This window comes from Taudactylus pleione, unplaced genomic scaffold (assembly GCF_031769625.1).
Source record: "Taudactylus pleione unplaced genomic scaffold, aTauple2 ptg000889l, whole genome shotgun sequence".
NCBI lineage: Eukaryota > Metazoa > Chordata > Amphibia > Anura > Myobatrachidae > Taudactylus > Taudactylus pleione.
In genome coordinates, this window is record NW_028285290.1 from 1,500,153 (window position 1) to 1,513,218 (window position 13,066).

Genomic DNA, 13,066 nt, shown 5'->3' on the forward strand with positions numbered 1-13,066 from the left:
GTATATATATATATATATGTATGTGTATAGACACGAAAAGTATCTATCTATGTTTATATATATATATAATGTGTGTGTATATATATATTTATATATATGTATATGTGTGCGTGTGTGTGTGTAAGCAAGAGCAGTTTTATATATATATATATATATATATATATATGATATCGCAGAGCCTCTGATTAGGGACGGCAACCGACCATTGAAGGTTTGTAAACCGTCGTTGGTCTGACTGAAAACAAGTGGTTTGCCATTGCTGGTGGGCATCAATGTTGCACCATCAATGGCAACCCTCAATCGATGTTTAGGAAACATCGGCAGTTGTGTTCTACACAGATCTCCTCGACCAATCGCTAAACAATTGATGGCTTCTAACGATGAATAAACCATCGATGGTACAGCTGTCAATGGCCATCACTACAGTATAACATAAAAATTGCTATTTTTATGGTATACTGTGTTTTAAAAAAATATATATTTTTTCAAATAAAATAGTGATGGATAAGTTTAAAATTATGTTCTTGACCTAATTCAATCATAAAAGAAACCGACAATTTTGGAGCGGTTTTTGGAAAAAGAATTTGTCAGTTAAGTGGTTAATTATAGTAACTCAGTCAATTTGATTTATTCACCTGTGCTTAACCATGGATATCTCTAAAACCTGAACTGTTGGGGAGCCTTGAGGACCACATCTGGGAACCACTGCAATATAGCCATTTACTTTTATTTACTTCATTAAATAATGCTGAAATAGCAGTTTAAGTATCCTGCCAAATTCACAAATGCCTAATGGTACTTTTCTATTTACTACAATCCGCATATTGAATGCGGATTGTAGTGTGATATTACCGAGTGAATTCGCATTGCGAATTCAGGCAATATCACAGGGATTTACTATAAATCCCTTGCAGGGACAGAGCTTGCGATAAAGCTCTGTCCCTGCGGATCCCATCCGCAATCTAGTCGCAGTATTTTCGGAAAAAATACCACGACTAAGAGCCCGCGCATGCGCCGACCGACCACCGCTACTACACCCCACCGATGCTAAGCCCCGCCCCCAGGCACTAAGCCCCGCCCCCCACGATCGCAGACCCCCCCTGTGACCCCCCCCCTCCCTTCATTACACTTACCTGCATCCTCCTGGCCTCCGGTGATCTTCTCCGGGCTTCCCGATCAGGTGATCTCCCATACTGCACTGGGGCCCGATCACCTGATGACCGGGCAGCAGTGCACTGTGGGAGACCAGCTGACCGGAGAGGAGCCATCACCGGAGGCCCGATCACTGGTCCCTGGATTCAGGTAAGTAAAAAAAAAAATGTTTAATTTTTTTTTTCTTTTTTTTACAGCAATCAGCTTGCGGTCTGCTTAGACCACATAGCTGATTACTGGTACCGGCTCCCGGCTCTGCTCTCCCCGTTAGAGCAGAGTGGGAGCTCGGTAACCGGGGGAGACCCTGGATAACGCCACCTCCAGGTGGCGTTATTATCACAGGGCTTCCCCCGGTATTATTTTACAATTTATTTTTAGTAACTATGGTCGGATCACATTTCCCATTACAATTATGGGAAATGCGATCTGCTTTACTAAAAATAAGTGATACTAGGGGTTGGAGTAGAATTTTACTAATTCTACTCCAACTACAGGTGAAACTAAAATAATGTGAAAAGGGTGTGAAAACACCCTTTTTCACTTTATTTTTGTAAAAATAATGTTAATAAATAGAGCCCTATATCTCCCCAACCAGGGCAACTAGAAAGATGGGGGGGAGAGGGACTTTCAAAAAAAGAGTAGAGTCTCTCTTTTTAAATATAAATAAATGGGATAACCAGACATTAACCTCTATTCTGCAGAAAAATGATAGGGAAAGATCTCCTCCAGCCTGGCTTCCATAAATTCAGTGGTACCACATTTAAAAGAGGGGACTCCCCTCTTTCAAGTAATGTAGTCCCCTAAAGGCTATTGTCTGGTGATCTGCAGACAATATTTTATTTATTAACAATTATTATATAGACTACAGAGAATATTTAGACATTCACATCAGTCCCTGCCCCAGTGCAGCATACAATCTACATTTGCTACGACATATACACTTGGGTTAATTTTTTGTCAGTATGTTTATGTATTGTGGGAGGAAACCCACACAAACATGGGGAGAACATGCAAACTCCACAAAGAAAGAGCCTTTGTGGAAAGCAAACCCAAGACCTCAGTGCTTTGAGGCAGTAAAGTTAACCACTATGCCATCTGTGCTGTCCATTTTGCATCTGTGCTGGGTGACTATTACCCTGTGCTATGGAAAACATCCTTTTCATATATAAAGGGAAGGCACTACATGCCTCATAATTGCACCTATTTCCAGGGCTGCCATCAGAAATTGTGGGGCCCAGGACTGACAAAATAGGCAGAGCCCTATATTATATTATATTTAAACAAAAGCATGGTCAAAGGCAGGATTTTCTGGAGGGGGGGTTCTAATATTTACTATATATATATATATATATATAAATATATATATATATACATATATATTAAGCACACACACATATATATATATATAATATATACAGTATATAGCTAACATGTATATATTATATATAACTCACATATATACACATTAACACATGTACACATATATACACACTAACACATACATACATACATACATACATACACGATATACGTGCCGATCTGATGCATCGGCATGATATAGGTGCTATATCATGCCGTGTATGGGCATGATATCGTACCTGATATCGTGCTGCGCGCTCCCGCGGGGTCGTAACTCGCATCCCCAGGTCTTCTTGCATGTTCATCTGATCTGGGATGCGATGTACGGTCCCATTCAGATGAAGGAGGGGGGAGCCAGCATATCGTGCGGTCTGCGGGGACCGCACGATTGCCAGCGGTGACAGCACGATCCATCTGCCGACGGATCAGCAGTCGCCCTATACGGTGCATCGCACCGTGTCTGGGAACCTTAAGGTATATACACATATATCCACACTAAAACATCAAGACCATCGCGACCATCAGGGCTTGCGATGAGACCCTTGTGGTAGGGTCTTGTGGCCACAAGCCCAAGAGAGCTTCTGGCTCTAATAGATCTGGTTCGCATGGGAACGCCTCCGTTTGTGAAGCCACCCCCACACCACGCCTCCAAAACGGTGCGAGCTGTCGATCAAAATCGACAGCTGCCCCCTTTTGGTGCGAGACCCGGAGCGCCCGTCGCTAGCCGGGTCTCGCGCACGTCGAAGCCGGCTCCGGCGTGCACATGCGCAGTGGCCTAACATTGACCCACTTGCGAGCACATAGCGCTTGCGAGCGGGTCTGAATCAGGCCCACAGACACATACATAGACATGCTAAAACACATACATAATTATTACTTACACACTGGTGATTCAACAGCAGGTTTGTAATGGGGGTGGGCACCTCGCATCATTAGGCCCTGCCTCCTCCAAAAGTGTATCGGGGTGGTTGCGGGCAGAGCTGGAGGGGATGAGGAATCAATCCATGGCGGGGAGCTAATGCGGGCTGTGCAGTGGTGGTAGGAACGGGCGCGGGCCCCCTCCCGTTCTGCTAGTGTCCAGGCCAGGGACTCTAGTCACAGCAGCCCCACCCCTGATGGCGACCCTGCCTATTTCTATTGCAACATAGTGGAATTTCCAGAGCAGCAGATGTCAGTGGGAGTGGTTGAGTGCAGTGAAGGCACCTAGGCTAGCAGATGCACTGGTAAAAAAATTTTAATATTAAGGGCTCTATTTATTAACATTATTTTTACTACAGTAAAGTGAAAAAGGGTGTTTTCACACCCTTTTCACATTATTTAGTTTCACATAAATTTACTAAAGGGCAATTGGAGTAGAATCTATTTTTAGTAAGCAGATATCATTTCCTATAAGTGTAAATTAGAAATGTGATCTGGCCAAAGTTACAAAAAATGTACTGTGAAAAAATACAGGGGGAAGCCCTGTGATAGTAACGCCACCTGGAGATGGGGTTTCCAGGGTTTCCCTCGGTTCCCCGACTCCTGCTCTGCTCTAACAGGCAGAGCAGAGCCAGGTCCCAGTGATTAGCTGTGTGGTCTAAACAGACCACAAGCTGATCACTGGATAAAAAAATAAATAAAAACTTACCTGCATCCAGGTGATCGCTGCTCCAGTGATGTCCTCCAGGGCTCCGGTCAGCTGGTCTCCCGGCTCCTGCACTGTGACCCTGGTCATATGCTGCATAGAACAGCTGACCGGAGTTACAGTGCAGGATGGGAGATCAGCTGACTGGAGCCCCAGAGGACATCACTGGAGCAGAGATCACCGGATGTAAGTGAAAGTAAGGGGGGGCGGTAATTGGGGGGCGGTCGCAGGTGGGGACGGTCACTGTATATTTTTTTTTTAAAATACAGTGAAAAGATTGCGGAGGGGATTCGCAGGGACAGAGTTTTATTGCAAGTTCTGTCCCTGCAAGGAATTTTTAATAAATCCCTATTTTATTTCCTAAATTTGCAATGCGTATTTAGGAAAAATATCACACTACAACTGCATTTTAAATATGGATTGTAGTAAATAGGGCCCTAAATGAGATGAATTGGTGAGGATGGTAAAGGTTTAAAGAAGTTCCTGTCTGCGGAAGGTGTACAATCCTTTCTAATTAACAAAGGAGCTTACATTTTCTTACCAGCTCTAAACTGGATTAGATGGAGTTTCATCATATCCTTTACATCTTCCAGTTAAGTACAGACATATGTTTCTAGGGGCAATTTGCTCAATGTAATACAAAGCTTCAAACATATAAAAGTGCAAAATATAATAACATTTACTTTCATGATGAATTGAAGCCATAAATTAGACTATTAATAAAAGTGGTAGGAGGTCGAACTTCTGATATGTACCCTCTTCAGATCCTGCTGTCTGCACTACTGCTGTAGGTGCATCTCTAGTTTGAAGAGTTGTTTCCCAAGGGCAGAAAGTAGGTGTGCATCCCAATGTGCTGAGGAAGTGCCACCTAAACACGGCAATGAAAAACCAAACATCAGCGATGTGCGTCAAGTTCATATTGTAAATGAGGCCAACAGACCACTGACTCATGCTTTTGGAATTTTTTCTTCTGTTCAAGCATTTAAAGTACTGTATGGACAGGTGGATTAAAAATGTTCCACTAACTATATTCACATTCTGATTGCTAGTTTATAAAATCTAGCCATATCCCAAAGAAAAACAGTGAAGGATTAAAACTCAAATTAGGAAAAAGGGTAAAAATATGCATGGCGTTCTCTAAGTGTTCATTTATGAGACCAGAATCAGGCCTGGTTAAAGACCTCTATGTCCAATTTACAGAACAGCATCCAATACCTTGTCCAGTATATAGCCCAATGCTTTTGACCCTTACATATAGTCTCATGTCTAAAATACCATAAAAGCTATCCCTAAAAACAATATCTTAAAGCATTTACTGGCACACATTTTCAGTAAATTTCACTTACATTCACTGGGCAGCTGTTTCTCCAGTTGTTGGAACTGGACATTCAGGTGAAGGATTCTAGATCTTGTAAATATGGAACCTCTGCAAGGATATAACAAGTCTGACTACTGGGAGTAAATTTAGTCAAGTGAGAGTTTTTAGAAGTGGCGATGTTGCCCATAGCAACCAATCAGATTCTACTTAACATTTAACTAGCACCTTCTAGAAGATAATAGCTAGAATCTGATTGGTTGCTATGGGCAACATCTCCACTTCTAAAAACTCTCACTTTAGTAAATTTACCCCCGGAGTGCAGATAACAGAGTTGAGGAAAGATCACTGGCTTTCTTGAATTAGTTAGGACACATCAGAGCTATTATGGAGGCAGACACTTAGAGCTGACCACTTGTGCTGTGCTCCACCTATCAGAACAAGCCTCCTCTGGCACTTATGTTGTGACGGCAACACCATGCATCAATGCAACATGAGGTCACTGTGGATAATCCCTAACTCAGAGGTTCCTAAATGCTGTCCTCAAGGCACCCCAACAGTCAAGGATTTAGAGTTATCCATGGTTGAGCACAGGTGATTAAATCAAATTGACTGAGGTACTAATATAGGGGGAGATTTAATAAAGCTTGAAGAGAGATAAATTTGGAGATAAATAGCACCAACCAATCAGCTCTTAACTGTCACTTTACAGACTGTGGGCCGTATTCAATTTGAGGCGAAAAGCCGTTTCCACGTGGTTTTGGCGGAAACTTTTCGCTGATGACGTCATTTTCGAATGTTTTGACTTTGCTCCATATTCAATTTGGAAGACTTTCCGCCAAGGCGGAAAGTCAATGCAATGTAGTAGGTGGAAAAGTTTCGCCTATGAATAAGAGGCGGAAAAAAGTGCAGAATTGGGGTTTTGGGGTGCAACATTGCGGTAACCCCCGTGCAGCCTTCAGACAGACAAAGGTAAACTGTATAAAAAAATAAAAAAAAACACTTAAGAACACCCCAAAAAATTACTTTGAATTTGGGGGCATAAAAAAAAAATGTTGGGGGACAAAGCTAAAAACTAGTGAACTTGACTCTGGGGAGGTCCCCAAGTATGCCCCAAGTGTTTTTTTGATTGCAGGTGCTTGTGGCAGGTGGATTTTTCATGCTTTTTTCAACTTAACTTTAGCAACTTTTAAATATGCTGACCCCCATTTTCAAGTACCACAAATTTGCTGGGATAAGTTATTTTAAGCAAAAAAAACTCCTGAATACTATTCTGCACCACTTATACAAAAACGCTATTTAGCAGCTATTGAGCCTGTTTAAAAACACCAAATACCTTCAGCAAGCCAAATCGGGGGTAACCATAGCTAACCCCCATGTCAGAGCATCTTTTGGGGGGTGTCAGGCTGATTTCCCTAAACCTGACAGTACTTTCTGCCTGTTCAAGTTTCGCCGGGTCCCGTTTTCGCGTACCTTCAAATTGAATACTGGGTAAAGCGGGCACACACGTGATACTTTTCCACCTACAAAACACGCGATGTAGGCGAAAAGTCTGGGAGGCAGAAAAGTATTGCGGGTCCGCTCTACTTGAATATGGCTCTGTGTTTGAAAAATGACAGTTAGGAGCTGATTGTTTGGTGCTATTTATCTCCAATTTTATCTCTCACCAAGCTTTATTAAATTTCCCCCTAAGTCACCTGCGGAAAAGCATTCATATCCTTAAAACCTGGACTGTTAGGGTGCCTTGAGGACTGAGTTTGAGAACCTCTGCCCTAACTGACTAATAATGTGACACAGTTTCTTTTCTTTAGGCTCTTAAAATTCACTACTAGCAATGTGAGACTGCTGAGATCACAGGAAGCACACTCCTTTGCATGTAACACATTTATGTTTTAGACTAGTTATGTTAACTTTACTTTGCTAATTAACTAGCACCTCCCAAACCTTAGAGAGGTGTTGCAATTACCTAGTAGGTTATTCACTATTCCTATGGGGCCTATCTATGAAATTATATTTGCGGTATACCCACAAATGTTAAGGATCCCCCGTATGTATAAAGGAGGGACCACAGCAGATATCTCTGATATCGGCTGCAGTCCCTCCTTTCCAGACAACAGCCACAGTCCCCATAGGCTTCTAAGGGTGCTGTGAAGCTGTCAGATTTACCAAGCATTCGGGAGTTCTCCCCCAAGAGAAAAACGCCATCTCCAGATGGCGTTACACTATAGTAGCCTATGGGCTACTAATTAGCAAAAATGAGTGGGAGAGGATTCCTCTGGAACCCTCCCCGGCAATGGATACCGTACATCAGTGGCCAGCAGGCCGCACATGCGCAGAACAGCACCGACTGCTTTTACGCTAAGGAGCCCTTGTCCCACTATGTGTATATTGGTACATTCAAGAAAAACTTTATTTCTTATTGCCGCAGATAGCGGTCGATAAGAAATTGTAATTATCGGGACTAAATCCCGATATTTAGTGAATATGTCCCTTTGACAAATGAGATCCTTTCTAAAAACTAGATTAACAGAAATAGCAATTACATAACCTCTCCATTTTGTAATTAGTGGGTGCTGCATTTTAAATATATGGACACCCCACTTTAGTATGAAACATCTTCTTTTGTTGATTTTAGCTTAAAGTTTATTTGCATTTTTAAGTTTTGTTTTCAATATAATGTATAAAGTACAATTTCTATACTGCTAAACTAATTTTTTTTATATACCAGAATTGTCTTTTATACTTCTGCTTTTTGTCTCACAGTTGCTGGGCGACTACGACAAGGTGAAAGCCATATCAGAGGGAACCAACTGTAAGTGTAAGTGTGTTGTGAAGCCACTGAATAGAGACTCATGTCAAAGAACTAACAATGGCCATTCACTGCCAGAGGACTTCTATACCGTGGAGACCATTACATCTGGCCCAGACTGTAAGTGTGCCTGTGTTGCACCACCATCTGCCCTAAATCCTTGTGAGGGAGAGTTTCGGCTGAAGAAGCTTCGAGAAACAGAGAAGAATGGCTTCAAGGTAAAAAATTTGTTTTCCATATCAACATACAAATTATTTTACACATTTTATCTATCATTTTATACACTTGGAGAACTGTATGTTAAATGTTGTTCTTCATCACAAGTGTTGTAGCCACTTCAAGACATTTGGTCAAAATTTCACAGAAAGGGGCCCTATTACCAATTTACGGCAAGTATGAAATGCACCTTGGTGGCAGGAGAATGACCCCTTCTGTGCTCACTTCCTCCTCTCAGCACAGGAAGCTGGCTGAGATCTCAGGTCTCCAGTGCATGTGCTGGGAACCTGTACTTCAGTGCATACAACTCAGGGGCGGATCTAGACTTTTCTTTTAGGGGGGCGATTTTTATAATTTATCGCGAATCCTGTCCTGGCACCTCCCCTTTCTGGTCCCAACTCCTCCCCTTTACCTGTGTTTTTTATTATTATTTTTATTTTGGTGGTCATATAGATTATTACAATTTCTATATTTTTTATTCCTTTTTGTTGCACTTGCAGATAAAAAGCTGATATATATTTATGCAGCCACTGTAGACAGGATGTATCATGTACATCCCACCCCTTACCGTATGTATATTGGCATGATTACTTACTCATGGGACAACTGTTCCGATAACAGCTGTCCCATGCTTGCTGTGTTTTTGCCCGTGGGCTAACGCATACAGGGGGAAAAAGGCATCAGAAGGATCCCTTTCTCTGGAGATTTCTGCTGAAGGAAGTCCATAGATTTCTATAGGATATCAAACACGTGCAGGAAGTTCCCCCTGCACAATGCCCAGGACAAACAGCACTAAAACCTGCTTAAAGTAGACACAGGAAGGTGCCAATAGTCATTTTTCAGTCCCAGCTGGGTGCCCAAATCTGCAGCCACTTACCTGGGTGAGGCAGAGCAGGGTGAACATATTGCTTAATGTGCAGACTTGAGAGGGCATAGTGTAGTGTGGCCAGAGAGAGAGAGAGAGAGAGAGGGGACAGGATCACCCCTGCTTCTGCTGACTGTTATTAGAGATCTCTGTACTACAGCTCAGCCTCAGCGGCTCCATGAGCTGAATGTTCTGCAGCCCCTCACCCCTGGCTCGGTCTGGCTTGTGATGGAGCTTAGGGCCTGATTCAGAGCTGAACGCTCTGACCAGAGCGCTCGCTCTGAATCAGGGCCCTCCTACCTTTTTTTGGAGCGTCCTCATGGACGCTCGCATAGCTGTGGGTTACCACCCACAACTATAGCGAGCGCCCATGATGATGGTCGCGATGGTCTTGACCATCGCGACCATCGGGCTTGCGACGGAGACACTGCGGTAGGGTCTCGCTGCCACAAGCCCTGGAGTGATTTTGGCTCTATCAGAGCCAAAATCACTCCCATTGACTTCACTAGTGATGTCAGTGGGGCCGGCTTCAGACGGTAGGCGTTCCCATTGGTGCGAGACCCGGAGCGACGGCTTGGCTATCGCAGTCCGGGTCTCGCGCATACGCACGACGGAGCTCCCTCCGTCGTGCGCATGCGCAGTGGGGAACATCGACCCGCTTGCGAGCGTACTGCCGCTCGCGAGCGGGTCTGAATGACCCCTTTAGCCCTTAGCCCAGCTCCAGGAGCTGACTGCATGCAAGAATTACTTTCTGTACACTGCAGTCCTCCCCTACCACCGCGGAGCTCCTCCGTTCACATAACAGCCTAATAAATCATGCAGGCTGATCCGTCTCTGTAGATTTAACTCGCTCTGCGGTGGCAGGGGAGGACTGCAGTGTACAGAATGTAATTCCTGCATGCAGTCAGCTCCTGGAGCTGGGCTAAGGGCTAAGCTCCATCACAAGCCAGACTGAGCCAGGGATCTAACATGCATCGTGCAGGACTGCAGGGACGGACTTTGCTAGGGGGGGCAATCGCTCCAATCGCCCCTTCCCCCTCGATCCGCCACTGATATAACTCACCCTGAATGATATCACTGTAGTCTTACTGTATACAATAGAGTTGGCCAACAGACAGTCTTAAATCGATCTTTTTGATCAATGCGGGATCGCCATGTCTGTATTTAGTGCCTGATTCATTAAAGATCGATATTACGAACGCAGCTCCATAATCGCACACAGGTCAGCTGCAAAAATATGCTGATTGCAGTCACAATGCCGTCGCACTGCCAGCATAGATACGCTCACTGCCCACTACCACTATCTCACATCTGTAATACCTTTCAAACCTCCATAAATCATCGCGTACCATCGGCCCCTCATGCAGAATTGCAGCAGGGCCCTGGCAGAACAGGGGGGGGGCGCGCCGGCTCCTACCACTCGGGCACAACCAGCAGCAGTCCCGCACTACCCCTTGAACTAAAGGAGGCCCAGCCGCTGCTACTGGCCGCAGACTTGGTCCTCATTAAGTAAATGATGCAGCGCCCGCTCGGGCCGCTCCTGCACTCTACAGCCGGACACATAGAGACCTGCCGGCCCCTATGCACAATAAAGTTTTTTTTGTACTGTAGTCAGCGTTCGTGACGTCGTGATGTCACGCAGCGCCGCTGAGGGGAGAGGTCGGAGGAGCCGCGATAATGGAGGAGCAGCATCTGCTGGGGGATTAGAAGAGAAGTCAGAAGGAAGTACTCGGAGCCTTCTTCAAGGACAAAGGTAAGTAAGTCAGAAGATGCTGGGCAGGGCAGACAGCGGAGTACTGATTTGGCCTCTTCCAGTCATATTTCTGAAACCCAAGGAGAAAGAATTTAGAAAAAGCAGGGCAAATATACTGTATATATACATATTTGTGTGTATATATATATATATATATATATATATGTGTGTGTGTATATATATATATATATGTGTGTGTATATATATATATATGTGTGTGTATATATATATATGTGTGTGTATATATATATATATATATATATATGTGTGTGTGTGTGTGTAAATATACATTATATATAGATATATATGTTTGTGTGTGTATATACATTATGTGTGTGTGTAGTATATATACATTTATATATATATATATATATATATATATATATATAATAGTCCAGACACGAACCGGCACTCAAACTGTAAACAAATTCATATTGCCTGGGTGCCTTCTGCAAAAAGTAGGTAAAGTCACAGAAAGACAGCGGCACTCCAGGACTAATCCAATGCAAAAAGTTTTGCATTGGATTAGTCCTGGACTGCCGCTGTCTTTCTGCGACTTTATATATATATATTAGGGGTGTGCACCGGCCACTTTTCGTGTTTTGTGTTTTGGTTTTGGATCTGGATCTTTCTTCGTGTTTTGGATCTGGATTGGTTTTGCCAAAACCACCCTTCCGTGTTTTGGGTTCTGGGTTTTGTGTTTTGGATCTGTACTTTTTTGAAAAAAAGCATAAAAACAGCTAAAATCACAGAATTTGTAGGTTTTTCTGCTCCTATGCTATTATTAACCTCAATAACCTTAATTTCCACTCATTTCCAGTCTATTCTGAACACCTCACACCTCACAATAGTGTTTTTATGTCCAAAAGGTTGCACCGAGGTAGCTGGATGACTATGCTAAGCGACACGAGTGGGCGGCACAAACACGTGACCCATCTAGGCGTGATACTGCAGTGGCAGACAGGATGGCAGTTTGAAAAACTAGGCCCCAAACTGTACATAATGCAAAGAAAAAAAAGAGGTGCAAGATGGAATTGTCCTTGGGCCCTCCCACCCACCCTTATGTTGTATAAACAGGACATGCACACTTTAACAAACCAATCATTTCAGCGCCAGGGTCTGCCACACGACTGTGGCTGAAATGATTGGTTCGTTTGGGCCCCCACAAAACAAGCTGGCAATTAATCTGTCCCTGCACAAACTGGCTCTACGGAGGCAAGATGTCATCCTCATCCTCCTCATCCACCGATTCCTCACCCTCTTCAGTGTGTACATCCTCATCCTCACAAAGTATTAACTCGTCCCCACTTGAATCCACCACCACAGGTCCCTCTGTACGTTCTGGAGGCTGGTCTCCCTGGAAGAGCTGATAATTCATTTTGATGAACATCATCTTCTCCACATTCTGTGGAAGCAACCTCCTACGCCTTTCGCTGACAAGGTTCCCGGCTGCACTAAACACTCTTTCGGAGTACACACTGGAGGGGGGGCAACTCAGGTAAAATAGAGCCAGTTTGTACAGGGGCCTCCAACTTGCCTCTTTTTCCTGCCAGTACAGGTATGGACTGTCTGACATGCCTACTTGGATGCTGTCACCGATGTAATCCTCCACCATTCTGTCAATGGTGACAGTATCATATGCAGTGACAGTAGACATGTCAGAAATTGTTGCCAGGTCCTTCAGTCCGGACCAGATGTCCAAACTTGGTCCTGCCTGACCTGCATCACCGCCAGTGGGTTGCTTAGGATACCTAAGTTTTTTCCTGGCAGCCCCAGTTGCGGGAGAAAATGAAGAAGGAGCTGTTGACGTGTCACGTTCCGCTTCAGCTGACAGTGTGTTCACCAGCAGGTCTTTGCACCTCTGCAGGCTTGTGTCGGCCGGAAAGAGAGACACCACATAGGCTTTAAACCTAGGATCGAGCACGGTGGCCAAAATGTAGTGGTCTGATTTCAACAGATTGACCACCCTGGAA

At 44.0% G+C, this 13,066-nt stretch overlaps 1 protein-coding gene across 1 annotated transcript in view; it reads left to right on the forward strand.

The window, feature by feature from the left end:
* OLFML2B (olfactomedin like 2B) overlaps positions 1-13,066 on the forward strand; it is a 208,348-nt gene that overhangs the window by 72,772 nt on the left and 122,510 nt on the right. Inside the window, exon 2 of the mRNA XM_088459049.1 lies at positions 8,214-8,477. Within this exon, the coding sequence (XP_088315175.1) occupies positions 8,214-8,477 (264 nt within the window). The remainder of the gene's footprint in view (positions 1-8,213; positions 8,478-13,066) is intronic.